The sequence below is a fragment of the Oreochromis aureus genome, linkage group 5, assembly GCF_013358895.1.
Source record: "Oreochromis aureus strain Israel breed Guangdong linkage group 5, ZZ_aureus, whole genome shotgun sequence".
NCBI lineage: Eukaryota > Metazoa > Chordata > Actinopteri > Cichliformes > Cichlidae > Oreochromis > Oreochromis aureus.
In genome coordinates this window covers 5,742,397-5,760,720 of record NC_052946.1, presented here as the reverse complement: position 1 = coordinate 5,760,720, position 18,324 = coordinate 5,742,397, and the positions used below count along the sequence as shown (strand labels likewise).

The following is an 18,324-nucleotide window of genomic DNA, read 5'->3' as shown; positions in this document are numbered from 1 at the left end:
CATTAAAACAAAATCACTCTCACGTAGTTTCATGAAAACAAAAAAAATATTCCTGCAATGTAATATAATTAATTTTATAATGACTGAAAACAATACTGAAAATGTGTGTTTTTGTTCATGTGCGCATGAACCTATAGGCTGATGAGCTGATTGTACTCCATGATCAGGGATTGTAATCGTCTCTGTGTGATGCTCCAATGTTTTATTTAAACATGTAATAGAAACCAATTATTTGACAGGATACACTACTTTAAAACTATTATAGTTTGGGTAGTGGGATCTTATAAGTTGAGCCTTTATTTACATCTTTATGACAAAGTACAATAGTATTACTACAATGATAGAGACAATTTACCAAAACAACATACATTATACAACATATACTACACTGTCCTGTAGTATAGGTCTATATGTATAAGTAATTTTTCATCAGGTGTTTTCAGTCCTGTTGCCACAGGTCTGTAAAATCATTCAGTTAGTCATGTAATTGATTGTATTTTAAAAATAGACACGTACATTGCCAGCTCATGTGTGGGAGTTTGCATGAATTATTTGACCACTTATACACTGCCAGTCAAAAGTTTGGACACACCTTTTCATTTAATGGGTTTTCTTTATAGATACAGTCATCAAATATATGAAGCAAGATATATGGAATTATGTAGCAAAGAAAAAATTGATCAATAACTCTAAATATGTCTTATATTTTAGATTCTTGAAAGTAGCCACCCTTTGCTTTGTTGACAGTGCTCCAAACCGTTGGCCTTCTCTCGATGAGCTTCATGATGTAGTCACCTGAAATGGCTTTCCCTTCCCAGGTGTGCATTATCAGGGTTCATTTGAGGAATTCTTTGCCTTCTTAATGGGTTTGGGAGCATCAGTTGTATTGTCCAGAAGTCAGGTTGGTACACAGCTGACAGCCTTATTTGACAACTGTTAGAATTCATATTATGGCAAGAACCAATCAGCTAAGTAAAGAGAAACGACAGTCCGTCATTACTGTCAGGTCAGTCTGGAAAATTTCTAAAAACTGAATGCGTCCCCAAATGCAGTCGCAAAAACCATCAAGTACTACGATGAAACGGACTCACATGAGGACCGCCCCAGGAAAGGAAGACCAAGAGTCAGCTCTGCTGCTGAGGATAAAGTCATCCGAGTCACCAGCCTCAGCTTCTGTGTGAATCAGGCCTTTATGGTCAAATAGCTGCTAAGGAACCACGACTAAGGAAAAGCAACAAGCAGAAGAGATTTGTTTGGGCCAAGAAACACAAGGAGTGGACATTAAACCAGTGGAAATCTGTGCTTTGGTCTGATGAGTCCAAGTTTGACATCTTTGGTTCCACCACACCTTTGTGCGACGCAGAAAAGGTGAACGGATGGTCTCTACATGCATGGTTCCCAATGTGAAGCATGGAGGAGGAGGTGTGATGGTGTGGGGTGCTTTGCTGGTGATACTGTTGGGGATTTATTCAAAACTGAAGGCACACTGAATGGAAGACTAAGAAGGAGAGTGATGGAGTGCTGCACCAGATGGCCTGGCCTCCACAGTCACCTGACCTAAACCCAATGGAGATGGTTTAGGATGAGATGGAGTGCAGAGTGAAGGCAAAAGAGCCAACAAGAGCTCAGCATCTCTGGGAACTCCTTCAAGATTGTTGGAAAACCATTTCAGGTGATGACCTCATGAAGTTCATCGAGAGAATGCCAAGATTCTGCAAAGCAGGAATCAAAGCTAAGGGTGGCTGTTTTAAAGAATCTGAAATCTAAAACAGGTTTTGAGTTATTTCACACTTTGTTTACTGCATAATTCTGTATCTTTTCATTCAAAGTTTCACTTCAGTGAGAATCTACAATGTAAATAGTGATGAAAATAAAGAAGAAACAAAGAAGAAAAATGTGAAGGTGTGTCCAAACTTTTGATGTAGTATGGTAGTCTACTTATTTTGCTGCATGAGAAACAATTCTGGGTTGAATTTAATCCCAAAAACCATGTTTGCTGATGCCGACCAAACTTTTTTCATCACCACACAAATTTTGGCGAACAGCAATAATAAAATGTTAAGGCATCACATGATTTTTCCATGTGATGCTTATATCCTGAATAAAATGCAAGATGTTTTTTTATTCAAGTCTGCTACACTATGGGGCATGATATAATCCTACACGCTTCAGATGGAACAGAGCAAAACAAAAAAGAGAAATGATCAGTAAGAGCTACGAGTGGACTGTAAATATCAGGAGGTAGCTGGGTTTGTCTGCTTACCTCTCTCCTGACCTTCAGTAGCAGACAGTAATGCAGACTGATGGACTCTAGGGGAGTAAGACTACATAGCCAGCTGCTACTCCGTTAGACAGCTGAATAACATCCTCATTTAACTGTAATATTTACATAGGAGGCAAGCACTTTAGATGCCTCATTTTGATTACTTATGTGGTAGTACACACGAAAGCCTAATGTATCTTATAATAACACGTCATAATAATACTGAATCGTCAAAATAGCACTGTAGCAGTAGGTGCTGTGCAAATAAAATTGAATTGAATTGAACCTGGGAATAAATGGCTGGAAATTGAGATGAAAGTTTAAATCAGATGCATTTTATACACTCTGCACTGTTATTCCATCTCTCAGTATCAGACGTGGTTTACATAATCAAGCACAGGCACTCAAAGATCTACTTGTGAATGCATTCAGCTCCCTGGTATTATCTACCCCAATTTATCCCACTATAACCCTTATTCCCCTTTGAAGCCTGCTGATCCTCTGGCTCCGACTTGGTGGTGGTACCAGTCATAGCCGGAAAACCCCCAGTTAATCTGTGAGGGTCTGCTACAGACACGGAAGGAAGGAAGGCTTTTGTATTAAAACCCAGAGCGGTATTGCAGTTTGTGCTCTATTATTAGACACAAGCCATTCATGCTCACATGGAGACCAAAGATGCAAAGAGGTAGAAGAGCTCATGGGTTGGGAATGTGAATGGATTTGAATGCTTTTAATTAACCGGCGCTTTATTGTTTGTAAAATGGCTCGTTCGGCCTCTGAATACTCTGAGAAATCACACATTCAACAGTTAAAGATGTTGACGAGAGTGGACATCTTTGAATTGGCAGTTAAATCAAAACAATGCATAGAAAGTTGTTAAGTGAAGCAACTAAACTGAATGATATATGTATATTTAAGTTTACTTCCCCTTGTCTTTTTCTTAATTACTGGTTATTTGCATCTGTGCTTTGTCACTCTCCCTGATTGCCTACTGTATATTTATACCCTCGGTCTCCCCTCAGTTCTCTGTTGTGCTGTTGATTTTCAGTCCTTCCTCTCTTAGTTTGGACTTACGAACTTTGCTTATCAGTTGCCACTTGGACTTCTCTGGTACACCTGAATAAATGTTTGTCTTTTTCTTTATGAACTCTGTCCCACAACTCGTCCTTTGGGTGCTCAATTCCACATCATATGACACTATGTGGGTTACCAGTGGCCCGGTGGATGTTACGACAAATCGAGCATCGTAGTGAGTTTTGAAGAGTTATTTGATGTTAAAATTTTTGCCTGGCAACAGCAATGGATTTCATAATCTGTGAAATCTCAAAATTGAACAGATAATTGTAGTAATCTTAGACAATGCTGGTGATTTGAGGGGGAAAGGTGTTCTTACCCTGAGTGTGCCGTATGTTGAGCTGGTTGATCTGCTCAGTGAACTCATTTTCTTCAATCGTCTCAGTCCGAGGAACCGACAAAGAGAAACGTCTCTTAAAGTTCTTCATCTTGTTCATGATGCTGAGTAGTTGACTCTAGGAGAAGACAAGCAGAGAGAGATTTCACAAAAACCTTTAAGGTGTAATAAAGCCATGCAAACTACACTTAGTAGTCAATCATTTTGAATGCAAACTATTACTTGGAGAGATTTTTTCCTTCGTTCTTTTTGTGTTAGGTGGCTTTGCATGACCTTGCTAACTAAAACACGGCCGTAAACACATACCTCCATCCAGGCAAAAAGAATGATTGATGTTAAAAAAAAGAAAAAAAAGAGGACAGCATCAATACAAGTAACCAAGTGTTAATCCTCCTTGGTACACTGTCTACATGGCACAGGCTGCAGGGTATGTTGTACAGCTCTGATTGATCTTCATGTGCAGCTTGACCAAATAAAGTTATCTGTGTTGTCTGATAATGAGGCAGAAAGCAGCAGGAAAGCAGCTGATCAATATACTCTCTCTCTCAGTAGGTTACACAGCTGAATCCTGCCCTAACAGTTAGTTTTCACTTTGTTGGTCTTGTTTTTTTGATCCTCCTCTCTTCCTGTGGTCTGTGTGTTGCACAGACTGGTATCATAGGGTCGCCACCATTTCTTTACTGTTTAAGATTTCCACATATAGCATATATGTATATGTGCTTTTGCTCATTACTGCAAAAAGCTAAGAGATGTGTGTGATGGGGTGAAATACAACCAGTACTCTGAGCCTTCGCTCATAACAGTATGGCTATCTCAGAGAAATTTTCGTAGGTACTAAGAGAACTTGCGTTCTCACACAGTGCAGGTCAGACGGCGGCCTAGCCCAGTCAAGAAAATGTAAAAATATGTATGAATGCACCAAATAAAATATTGTGCTTGTTCATACAGGGATATATAATGTAAGGGATAATGTAAGGGAAGTTGTCATGTGTGATTACGCCAACCCTGTGTTATCAGAATATATAACTGAAACATTTCAAAAACTATTTACATTTTTCTAGAAAAGGGTCAAGGTTAGGGTTTGGAGCCAGGTTTGAGGTTGTTGGTGACGCAGAAGTCTTAAGAGGGTTAGGAGACAATATTCTCTGTTATTAAGAACTATGCCAGTAGCAGGCGCAATCTTCCAGCCCACTACCAAATATTTGAATATATGGATTTTAATGTACAGTGCAACCTGTTCTCACTCCCGAGTCTTAGCCCCGAGGTTTATGTTATCATCTTTGACAGCACTGTCCCCCTAGTGAATCAGAATATGTCCCTTTTTGCTTTTATTCAATTGTTCTCCAAGTCTCTGGTAATTAAGGAACATATTAAACGATCACACTATCTAAAAGAAAAGAAAAATATCTCCAAAAAGTTAGTTTTGCCTTCACAAAAATATTGTTTAGGGTTAGGGTTGGGACTTATTATGGTTTAGACCTCAGATGGTTAGCACAATGACGTGGCCAGGATCCATCCCTGGCACAATATAGTCTGCTGTATACGTTTTTAGCATCATTTCTCAGTGCACAGTATTGTATTGCTCTACTGTAATCCTTCAACATCAAGAAAAGTTTCACTTTTATTTACCGAGTAGCATTAGTGTATAGACATAACCGTTATTTTGTTGCCTGGGCCCAACAACACATCCAGGGAAAAGGTGCAGAACAAAAGTAAAAGGAAAGCCTGCTGCACTCAAAATCTTTCATTTGAAGGTTTTGAGATGGAGTCATCACCACTTCATCTGTATCTGGTGACTTTTGCAGTGGCAAACGTACAAACATTTTGACTTAAAGAGACAACAAACTCTGGTAAAAGCTGAAGTAGAAGATTTAACTTATTTGCAATGAAAAAGTGCAGGTTGTAAAAGAGTAAAAGTAAAAAGCACATTGTTGAAGGACATTTCTACCAGATAATTTTTGCAAAGGAAACTGTACAACATATCATATTAATATATAACATAAAATAAATCACTTTGTACAGGGGAATACAAACTTTATTTCAAGTTAAATTCAAATTCTTCTGAATGTGCTCAATTTGAACACCTATTTTGTAGAAGAAAAGCAGGAAACAGGGAATTAAAACATCCAGCTGTATTTGCTGTTTCTTACATTGTAGATGGTTGTTATGTCCAATCAGGTCCATTAAAAATAGGTTAAGATTTATGTGTATAGACTGGGATGAGAAGTTGTGCTGTCTTATCTGAGATTCACTGCTCTTTATTGATTTAGCCAAGAGAATTTAACAAGATATACACAGATGCTGTTGCATCTGTGATGGTTGACTTTCAATGAGTTCTGTAGATCAACAACAGCTTAAATCAGCTTGATTTGATTAACATGAAACTGCCTAATATTTTCATGCTCAAGTTAGTATACCTTTTTTTTTTTTTTTTTTTTACAAATTTGTTTGGAAGAGATTTCCAAAAAGAAAAAAGAAAAAGAAAAAACAGCACCAAATCATCTAGGCTCTGTTAAACTCTAACATGACAAAGAACATTACATGTAGGCTTTAAATGTCCAGTTTATCAAATGTCATGGAGCAGTCCTTACGTTCAAAAATAATTCCTGCATTCCTACATGACATCTTTCTCCATCATAAAATGATCAGATATTCTTTTATCTCTCTGGGAAATACAGCAGCTGCACCTTTACCTCGCTAAACATCTGCACCAAAAATGCAGGATGAATATCAGGAGTTATTTTGGTGCCAAACAACACAATTCACATGTAATCAGTGGGAAATAGTTTAATTTTCCAAGAAGCGAACATGTTAGCTATTCATGATTAGTGAGCCTGGTTTCACAAAGATCTTTTGTAACTGCAGAAAATGTCAAACTCCTGATATGAATCTGTTACCCAGAATTTGCCCTCCTTAACAATCACAAAAGTTTTTTAATAGATAAAAGCATGATTGAGAAACCTAATCAAACTACTCATCTCCCTTTACCATGACATTAGAGTTTAAAAGAGGACACAGATGTAGATCAGGAGGGAGGTATAATGAACAAAGATCTGATGCAGGACCACAAACATCCAATTCCAGGAAAAGCAAAAAGACTGGGAAAAGCACAGGGATGTGGCTCTGGAGGCAGAACTGTTCATCTGCAAACTGGAGGTTGTATGGTTCAGTCTGCAAGATACTGAGCTCTTAATTTCCAGTGTGAGAGAGTGTGAGCAAAACAGATAAAGTATTTGAAATGAATGTTTTATGAATGTGGCTCATGGTCATTACAGCCAGAAAAGTGCTATGTAAATACCAGTCTATTTGCCATATACAGTGAAAACAACAAGGCTGGAGACACGGGAAGAAAACAGAACAAAGGAGCAGGAAAGACATGAGGTGACAGAGAAACAAAGACTGAAAGCAAAAACAACAAAGACGCACACAGAAAATAGCAGCAATCTAAAAGTCATGACACACTCCAGCAGCACTCTTTTTTTCTAGGAAGATTTATTTTATGTTATCTTGTTTTATTCTTCCAAAAAACTAGAACATCTGATATTTTGAGCCATGATATCTTATGTTTAGCATTTTGCTACTAATGACATTGTTGAGCAGATTTCACTCTTTGCTAAGATTGAATATTTTTAGTTAGTCTCTGGGTAAGGTGGGTAACATTTTAGGTTTAAATTAAAGCATGCCCATACAGTGTCTTTCAATAGCTGACAATCAGGAGGCAGTGTACAAACTGCATTCAGATCACTCTAGCGTGAGAGCACTTTTAGTTAAAACTTCTGCAGCTTTCAGAAAGGACGTCTTTTCTGAAATTGCTTTGACTTTTTTGTGCAAAAGGACAAGAACATGATGGTAAAGTACGGACTGTGCCCAATCCCACACAACAGCTCACTGCTGCAAACAGGACATCAAATCACTCTTAGTATTTCAAACATGTTAACACAAAGCTGGCCACAAAACCTTGAGGAGAAAAATCTAGACTTGTATGTGGAGATCTGGAAATGGAATTAAAAATTTCACTCACAGAAATGATTCATACACACATTTCCTGTAAGTGAAGTTAGATTAATTATTCACAAATATGCACACAGAGCTAAAAACAACATTTTAATTTCAGTTATTTTCTTGATCCTTTCCCAGTAAAGGTAAAGGCAGTAGTACGACAATGGTCATTTCCAGAATTTTCCACAACATTCCAAGGAATTATAAAGCAGGAGGCACCGGAGCAGTCAGTATGACAAAGTCAGTGCACCTTCTGAGTTCTAAATGGTCTCCACAATAGTCTCTGAGGGAAAAGTGTCATTGCTGGACTCGGTGATGTTGCCACTACAAACCACCTCCCCCTTCCAAACTGGTCAATCCAGGGGAAACACTGAAGGTGGTGAATAACCTTTGAAATCCTGCTTCAAGGTAAGACAACACACACTGCTTAGTCAATATTGTGACTGATACTTTTGATAGCAGTGGCACTGCAGACTAATGAGATTAGCATGAATAATGTTAGCATTGTGATGACTCAGAGAGAAACATTAGAAACAGGTGTGCACACACTTGTTCCTAATCTTGATGGGTTTTTGTAGCTGATTAAATATTATTAAATGGAAAAGTTTGATATGAGCCTAATTTCAACATTGCATTCATCTAATATTAGGTTTTGTGTATGTGGCAGATATCCATAATCTCTTGAAACTTAATAGCGGAAGAAGTTTAATTCATGCTGTCATCAGACATCCAGAATGTATCAATGGAACTGTCAAACAAATTTTGATACATACATAATATTTTTTGTAGTGTACTCATAACCCAAAGGATACAGGGTTATTAAGAATGTTACGGATATTTGGTGATTTAAAAGTCTGACACTGTAATATAGAAGCCAATAGGTTTTCTTCTTCTCTTAAACAGGAAATATAAGAAGATTTATAAGTACATTGGCTGAGGTCCGATTCTCATTTTAGCAACAGGAATCTGGATCTTCATGCAAAAGGAGACTGGAGTCTGGAAGAAAATCAAAAGCTGACTTATTAAAATTTGCTTTAACTGTTTTCCTTTGATTATTTAGGATTCCTTCGATGGCTTTGGCCAGACAGCAATAGTTATGAGACAATATCCCCAGCCCTGCCAGTAAGCTTGTGTCCAGCTGATTCTCATTTCAACAACCAGGGAACAATTACCACATACTGTGTATATGTTTATGTATTTAGTTATTTTTCAGCTCTACAAATTATAGTGTATAACTGGTTTGGTGCTTTAATCTGTTATAAAAATCATTTAAAGGTATGAAATATGAATACAGGCCAGGGGGTTGGGAGAAGATAATGAATGCATTCTCAGAACCAAAGACGTGTAGGTGGCAGCCATAAATTGAACAGTGAATGAGAGGAGAGGAAGCCGCTCACAAGAAGATGGTGGAAGCAAATAATCCCCGGATCAGTGCAGAGAAAGAGAGGATTTCTAATTTTCTAAAAGGGGAAGCCTTTAGAAATCAAATTCAGCTCACGTGAAGCCTCGTTGTAAAGGGAATCTCACTCTTGGAGGCATAAATCGCAACGGCACTGTCATAGTAGTGCAAGAAGAACTAAAGATCACCTTTTTTAAAGACCTGATAGTATCAAGTCAAATGAGCAGCTGACATTTCACATTTTATATATGCATTAGATTAAGTTAAATGAATCAGTAAAATTGCACTTGTTCTGACTTCCAGTAAATATCTTTGCTGCAATTATTTAAAGCAATGTCCATAATATGCCCATAATAATCCCATAACCCCAGAGACTAGAATAAACAATGAAACCTGACAACTGAGGCATTTATTGTTGGAATGCACAATAGTTCTAAATTTGGGAAGCTGGAATAATAAAAGCCATCAGATAGAAAGCAGATTAACGAGTTGAGAATGGAGGCGGAAAGAGGCTTACTGAGAAGACAGAAATCAATACCAGCAGGCTGACTGAAGTGTTGCTTTGTTTGTAGTTGTGGCAAATGTTTTTCCCCATGAGGATTTGTGGGGCTGCCTGTGTGAAGGCTGAATTCCCCAGTGTATCAGCAGGGTATGAAACTCTGCACAGACAAGGAGTACCTCCGATGCACTTTATCCAGGAGCTGAGATACACAAAGGAACATTGTAGCGCAGTCTGTGGTCTAAAACTGAAGTCAAGTGATCTAAAACAAAGCAAAAAAAAAAAAACCCCAAAAAACAGCAATACAAAAACTTCCTCGTGTTACATCAGCACTGGCCTACTGGCTGAGCTGTTGTTCTTTCTAAGGAGATTGAGGAGGTGATTTTTTTTTTTTATCTTTTCAGCATCATTGAAGAGAATTGTTTCCAGTTTTAATTCTTAAACCTCCTAACCCCTAACTCTGCCACCGGCACTAAAATATTTTTTACATACCAGTCTTTGCCGATTATTTCACAGTGTGTCCAGACAACCAGATGCCATACGGCACAGGTGTCAAACTATAGTCCTCGAAGGCCAGATGACATGATTGCATCCTGAGGTGGGAACCTCTGACCCTTCTCAAGTAAATCTAAGTAAATGTACGTGTTGGAAAAATGTAATTCTAAAAATACTTTCATTGCACCATGTTCATTCACTCATGAGCTGCTGTAACATGAATCAAATGGGTGAATTGTCACCTCTGCATGCAGTCCGGTTCTATAGAGTCTTGCTAATGACCTACTAAATGTATTCAGGTGTGTTGCAGCAGGGACACACTGAAAAGTTTCAGGACACCGGCCCTTGAGGACTGGAGTTTGACAACTGTGGCATAGATCAAGGTACAGCCTGGATAGTTTGCCAGTCCATCACAGGGGCAGGATTATGACTTAGACCCAGAGGGTTTAAATCCACCAGATCACCCAGTGAACTACTTAGAACTGATGTTAGAGTTGCATTTCAGCAACACACTAAACAAGCTTAGTTTCAGAAGCTTCTAACCCTTCAAACTAAGTCTCTGACATCTGTTTTGGCATTACTTCGGTTACAAAAACATTTTTGGTATGCTATAGAGGGAAAAATTCAATATTGAGGGTTAAATGTACAGATGTAGAAAGTCATGTACAAAGTTTCCATTAAAACCATTCCTTTTCCACTGAAATAATAAAAAACTAAGTTTTGGAAGTGATTGTTTCCTCCATACCAGAAACAAACCAGGTGCTGCTCCTTCACGGAGTGAGGTTAGTAAGTATGCATTAGTGTTGGAGGACTTTAAAATCCACTTAACACTACTTGGTTTGACACAGCACTTAATATGCTGGGCACGCCAAGCTAAGGTCAGAGAGAAAGACAACCACACACTGACATTCACAAAACCACAAAAATACAGGGAAAACATGCAAGCCCCACACAGAAAGGCCCCAGATGACCAAGAAGTGTGAATCCAGAACCCTGCGGATTCAAGTGCTAACCACAACACTGCCCAGAGTATTAAAATGACATTTGTAAACTTTATTGCTCTTCAGTTATTTCTCCAAATTACTTTGTCTAAATTTCAGTAAGATTTAATGGCAACTTTGGGTCAGCGCAATTGAAACCCCATGTACAGTATTATGCATATCTGAAATGACTTAATTTCCAAAGTTTACACAGAGAGCAAAGTGGAAATAGTCTCTGAAACCTCAGATTTTAACCACAGATCTGTTCATCTGTAGTTTCCCACCTCCAACTCTATTCACACAGAGTGCCAATCAGCCACAACATGTTTTCTGTTTGCAGTGTCCACACAAAGATAATATCAGTTGATCTTGCCCTTTTGCGCTCCGAAAGAAAATCAAAAGTTTCATTTTCCACACAGGACTTTGAAAAACATCTGATTGAAAGCCTCCCTTTATTCTCTCTGTTCCCTCATTTGCCCTCTTGAACAACGTAATTGCATAGGTTGTGACGGAGAAAGTTCCTGATTGCAGTGGACAGTGTTTGTGTGTTTTTCTGTCAGACCAGCGGTGTGTTCTACTTATCTTACAGACAACAGAGTCCTCTGTTTGGAGAAGAGTGCAGATTTAGGTCCTGGATGGTTGCATCCAATCAGCAGAATCTGGCATCACACTCAGAGTTACTCCATCAAAGGGAGGAAGCTGGTCTTTGTGGTTGTAGTTGTGTGATACTGTCTGACCACACACACACACACACACACACACACACACACACACACACACACACACACACACACACACGCTTGATCTCATAAGTGCATCTGCTCAAAGCAAGGTGCCAGCATATCTCAGTTTTCCCCTCACTGTGATCCTGCCTGGACACTTCACGTTGCTACAGCACCCACTCACCTCTTTGATCTCTCTTTGTCTTTCTCCATCAACCCTCCCCCCTCTCATGCATCTGGATGAGGGCTTCTTTCACACACGTCACTCACGTAACCTTAATTTGTTCTATCACAAATTTTCTAAATCAGCATTGCACCCTCGGTTCCACTGCAGACAGAAGCATGCCAGTGACTTTATTTTTAACCTCTTAACACTAATGTAGCCAGGTGGAAGGTCAATATTATGGGACATGCCACTGGAGGGCGCTGTTTCTTTTGGGGTACCTCTCGGAGCGCAAGGGATGATGGGGATCTACGGAGACATTCACAGAAGTGCTAGCTTGCGTTGGTGTTATGTCGGTGTGCAATGCCGTTTTTTCACTGCGTGATCTGTTTTAAATGCAAAGTGTGGAACAGTGAAGGCACCAGGAGTTGCTGCAACCAACTTCACCGTTCATCTCAGAGGGATCTGTATTCCGTTTTCTGCTGGATTAATGCGCTGTATGTATTTGAGTTCACACTCGTATTATAATCGCTGTGGGTAAGAGAGAAAATGTACCTTGTTAACTGTTTAATCTTGGCTCTGTATCTTAGCAGGAGAAGCCACTACAGTTATTTTTGCACTGCTAAGTTTGTTGTATTTCTGTATGGGTTTATATCAGTCACAAATTGACGCTAGACATCCTTGAGTTCCAGACGCTGATAAAGTTGGGGAAATAACCTGCAGTAGCAGTAGGTTACCAGTGCACAAAGCTGTTACTGGATAAGAACTGTCTGTAACCGTTTTATTTCTTTATTTTTACAACCTTTTTTATTTTCTTCTGAGCGCTTACTTTATCATTCAGATTAAAAGAACCCCAAAGATAATCTGTGCTCTGGCCTGGTTAATTTAGCCAGGCTACACTAACAAGTCTCTCTGTGGACAAGTTAAGGTTAGGCTACAATTAGATTCAATTTTTTATTGTATTTTTTAATGAAACGTCTGGCACCCCCTAGTTGTGTTTGTTCAGCACAACAAAATCCAAATCTTCACCCTCAATAAACTGCCAGAGATCTGGTAGTTTAAAAAAATAAACATTGTCACTGTAAATACATATGATGAACTTAAGATGCTATTCTATGGGACAACATTTAAAAACAGGATCTTGACTAAAACATTGGATGATAAGTAAGAAAACAGAATCAAGAAAAAATGAAGGTATACAAGGATAAGCAGAAGGGGATGGATGGAAACCTGTATGAACATGTTCTGCCATAAGGAAGTCTAGCTGATTATAGTCTTTGTGAACGTAGACAAAGCCTTAACCCACTGCACTCACTGCACTGGTCACTAGTCCAGGAGACACTGGATATTTCCTGGTGTCCCGAGGGTCATTTTGGCCTGCTATACATATTCATGTGTCTCTTTAGTGTATTATCAATTAGTTTTCAGCTCTGAAAATTCAGAATTTCTTTTCATGCATAAAATAATGTGTCGTTCCATTTTTAGATGTTTTTATGGATTTGAGTTTTAATATTAAAATACATTTCTGTTAGCATTAGGAATCCCACAACACCATGAGCCACTTTACTGCCATTCCACTTGATCAGCAAACAGTTTGTGTGCCAGAGTCTCAGCCACAGACTGCATGCTCTCTAATGGCTAATTACACGCGGAAATGGACACATGGAGGCAATGTTAGACACATCAATCAGGAAAAAGGAAAGAAAGAAAAGCAAAGTAGAGAGTTGTTGTTTTTTTAAATCCTTTTGCTTATTAAGCTTCAGATTAAAATCATTGGGCAGTTTGAGCTCACTATGACTCAGTGTCTGTTTAAAAAATCTAGTTTAATTATTTTGCCTGGCCTTCTACATCCAAGCAAACCACAGCTTTGAAAACTTTGAAAATTATATTTTGATATCATGTTGTTAACAAACATACTATCCGAATAACAGCAAATCAGAAAGCGCTTGGACACAAATGGCTCTACTCTCTACACCAATATTGATTTGGCAATTAAAAACAAATTGGGCATTAGTATATTGATGTTATTTTATTAACAGCATGAAATATTGTTTATTCTTCAAAATATCTCTAGGTATTAGGATAACATTAGAGTAAATTATTATGATGATTTGGCCATGGATACAGAGAATTTTATATTGTGATTGCAAAATAAGCAGTATGATGACTTACATGCACAGAGTGACCTGGGAATATGTCCCAGCCGACCTCTGATTAGTTCATTACAGTTAGAGGAGACTGGAAGAGTTGCAACATTCCAAAACAAGTTAAAGTAATGTCACTAATACCGCCAAAATGGTTACTCTTCTAAGCGATAAAGTAAATAATTGGGGGAAACAAAATGTGAAATATATTGATGTATGCCAAATATATGATTAGGGGTTGGCACTTATGGTGAGTTGGACTGCAGAGGGTTAGTTACACCCTCACCACAACCAAGCAGATAGAAGACACTTGTCACTGATGCCTGTCCTTTTCTGTGCTGGGGGGTCTTGCTGCTGCTCTCCCTGCGTCTGGCTTTCCATTTCTGCACATGAAAAGACGGGGAGGTCCAGTGTAGGCTTAGCTAAATATAAAGTACTGTGGATGGAAATAACAATCTGCTTTTCACTATAGTGGTTTAGATAATCGCAAAAGCGGACAGTAGCCCTGTCAGTTACGCACTTATAAATGCATCAAGTAACTTGGCTCAGCTGCTGAGTGCTAACAAAATATTGCACTTTTGGGTCAGAATCAGATCCACTGGAGTAGTTCAGTGGACGTTGTGTTTGATTCAGCAAAAAGCCATATACCCATGGCCCAGTGAACCGCGGCATACACAACTCCCTTTGTGTGCGCTTGTTTAGAATGGGGCCAGCTGATGGGTTGTTTAGATGGGCTTCATGGTCAGTGAGCACAGACCTCAGAAAATATGACACATTCAACAGTCCATCTGCATTTAACAGAACAGGCATGGCTATATACCACTATGACTCAAACCACAGGATGAGTTCACATGTGCACTCATTCAGATATAGAGCCTTAGGCAAACATATATTTTTATCTCTCCATTCAATTTGTTTTGAAAGTGAGTGAATGAATGACCCTGAGAGGCTGGTAAAAAGCAGCTTCGGTGTAGCGTCAGAGCAGGCCATAAGCCTGCTATTACTCAGACTGCTGCATCATCTGACTGCTGTGTTTGTCCAGTGAAACCTGGCATGGCCGTTTCTTGTTTCTGACAGGTGAACAGACTGCCAGCACATGCTGTGATCTCTGGATGTAGGGTTGACAGAGAGATGGCTTATAGCCGTGATGCAGAAAGCAAAAATGAAAGGGAAAAGAAAGCACGTAAACTTCTAAAGTGCAACTGGTGAAACAAAAAGACAGGATTTCTTTAATTCTGTTATGGTTTCTTATCTTTGGATAATCCTGCTGATTTTTGTCTTCTTGTTAACACTAATAGCCTGCAGCCTCTTATATCTGTATGTATAAAGTTGATCATTTCTATGCACAAAAAAAAGCAGAGGGTTCAGCAATTATTATAATGTGTGATGTAAAGTATGCATTAACATTTAAGAAGAGGCTGTTTTTTCTAAGTCATTGGTGATAAACCCAGCCCCAGATTCAACACTCTAATCTAATGATAACCTTCTGTTTTGTTGTATTTACTAATTATTGTGAAAAGTAAAAGACACAGTGATTTAGTGCTCATTAAAAAGTGTTAAGAATTAGCAAATTTATGACAATTATATAATTAGGTGGCAAACGAATGGAGCAGTCACTAGTCACCTCCTCTACATGGATGACATCAAGCTGCATGCTGGCACGAATAAGACATCGATTCACTGATCCACACCACTGGGATCTACAAAAAAGGTTTGAAAGACTTTTTCCCTTAGAAATAAATTACTTTAATGCTCAAAGTTTCACAAGATTAAAGCTGTATTAATAACTCACTGTGTGATCAAAGGCTCACATTACATCATAGATACTAAGACAAAAAAAAATTAAAAAGTACCCTTATGTAAATCTTTACTTTGGTAATGAGTAAGAGAGTCTACCACACAGTTAAATCTCTGCCATGCACCGATGTCAGTGGAACAGCTAATATATTTCAGCTGTTAATTAGCTCTCGAGGGGCAGAGGTAACCACCATTTTTTGAAGTCTCCCACAGATTTGTGTTCAGGATTCTTTGAATACCATGACTCTCTCTGCTAGAACGTCTCCAGCTGCACACCAACAGCACATGTAGCGGAAAGGTAAACTGTTTGTTGTACTGTATATGTGCATTCCACAAGGTTGGTCTTGTTATCACACTCCACTTTGTTATTTTCTATGTAGTTCATGCCATGTTCTCACATGTTGTTCATGTGTGAAAATCATCGTCATACATGCTTTTCTCTGCTTTCTGTTCAATGTGTGTGAGAAACAGAGGGAGTAGAGTTCAGCACGTGAACATGTCTGTCAGTGTCTTCTGTGTATTCGTTTGATGGCTCATGCGCTCTTAACTGACCTTGAGCCTGGGGTTAAATTATTGTGTGCTCCACTGCTTCATATAGACTGAAAAAAAACCTTTGCTTGCACAACACCCACCATCACACGTGCACAAACACACGCGCATTTTCCCTAAAAGAAGATGAATGGTAGTGACAGTGCTGCTCGCAGAGTAGTGAAAGACAATCACAGTGAAACAGCTGCTGTCCACAGTCTGTAATGCAGCCAATTAAGTTTTAGCTGCCATTATCCAGCCATACTGCAACAATACACACACATATAATCAAATACACGTCTCTGTATGAGCAAAGTGTTACATAATCTAAGACATCACATAAATAAGCCCTGAATACAGAACAATCACAATGGCAATGAACTCCTTATATGAATATTAGTAAAATTAATCAAATAGGCACTTTTATTTAGATGGAAGTGAGCTGTCTTCTTTCTACTGTAGCCCAGAACAGTCATCAAAAGCTAGTTGGAGTTGAAACCTGGTTGTATAGGTAATTCTCTAATACAGAGTAAATTTCATCCACCCTGGAACCAATGCCATCATGCTATGAATGAATTCTTCCAATGCACAGTCCCACTGAGTTCTTTGAGAGCACAAAAACCGTGCTGTGATCCACTAAGTACCCCCCACCCACCCATCAATCTTCTCTGCTCAACTCAACTTGGTTCCATTACAATCAAGTAGCACCTAATGTGCGTAGGGTTGCTATAGCAACGTGCCTGAAAGTCCCTTGATGTCATTTATATGCGACACAAACAACACAATGGGGGTCGTCGAGACGATGATATACCTGCTGCTCTGAGAAATGGCGGTTTTGATTTTTAGGAAGAAGACACACTCATGACTCATCCAGTGACGCCACTGCCCAGCCAATCGGTGTCATGCAGTCACATTTTCAGATCACCTCACATTGCTTGAAACCCTGCCCAAGTAGGTACTATAATGGCAGGTACTACCACCTAATGGAGCCGGCCCAAGCAGGCACTAGTAGAAAGGGTCTATAGCAGTTGTTTCACCCGCTGTTGCTGCAAGTCGCCAAATTTCTTTGACACTTCATGATCTCTGGTCTCCATGTTGCTGCTAGTCTCTTCTGTCCTGTGTGGACTAAACCTTAAGGTGTGATAGAAGGGTACTCACTGATTTCAGTCTTCCTTCTCACCACTAGGAGACTAAATCTTAAATACTGGTTATTTAAGTGTTAAAACAGGTCAAGTCTTGAACTTAACCCATCCAGAATATAGAAGATAGAATACCCACCTTCTACTGGAAAAACAATTAAAGTGGAGTTGGTGACCGAGAGGAACTAAAGCAATTTGCTAAAGCTGCTAGAAGCTCTTTGGAGCAGAGGAAAACTGAGGGATTGCAACACAGTTAATGTTGTCACCACCAGAGGTACGATAACATGTAGTCATTTATTATCTGATGCTTTAAAAACATTTATAATTTGAGCTTTAAAAGCAAGCTGTAACTTTTGTGCCTTTTTTTTAAATTAGACCTTGAGGCCTGAGCTTTCTGTGTTTAGTCCATGACAGCGTGAGCTTCCTGTAGCTGGCTGACATAACGATCGTACATCTCAGAAACTTCAAACCAAACTTAAAGAAAAGCTCTCAGCAGTCTAACATGTCCTTTAACATATTTAACTAAATCGGAAGTTACTGTGGACAAAGCAGCACTGTGAATGCTTACTCTTTACATTTCACAGGCTTCAGCGCAGTTTTAAGAAGAGTTTAGAGTTAAAGCACATTTGATAGGGACTTGACTTAAGTCGTGTCAGGAACAAGTGTGATTAGCTTAAGAGATAGCAACCCAGACATTCCCGCTGCCTCCATGTCCCACAGTGATAATCAATTCTGCCAGACATGTATCTGTGCAGTGTTAAGCAAAGTCGAGCCTGAATGACTTG

The 18,324-nt window shown here is 39.0% G+C and overlaps 1 protein-coding gene across 4 annotated transcripts in view; it reads right to left on the bottom strand.

Annotated features, from left to right (window-relative positions):
• The window catches only part of cdk18 (cyclin dependent kinase 18), a 57,999-nt gene that overhangs the window by 30,271 nt on the left and 9,404 nt on the right, over nucleotides 1–18,324 (bottom strand). For 3 of the 4 annotated variants that reach the window (XM_031730303.2, XM_039612429.1, XM_039612428.1), the window contains one exon: nucleotides 3,657–3,792. In XM_031730303.2, the coding sequence (XP_031586163.1) occupies nucleotides 3,657–3,774 (118 nt within the window). In that variant the 5' untranslated portion in view covers nucleotides 3,775–3,792. Of the gene's footprint in view, nucleotides 1–3,656; nucleotides 3,793–3,980; nucleotides 5,018–18,324 lie in introns of those variants that run through there. The other variant, XM_031730293.2, reaches the window with a different exon arrangement.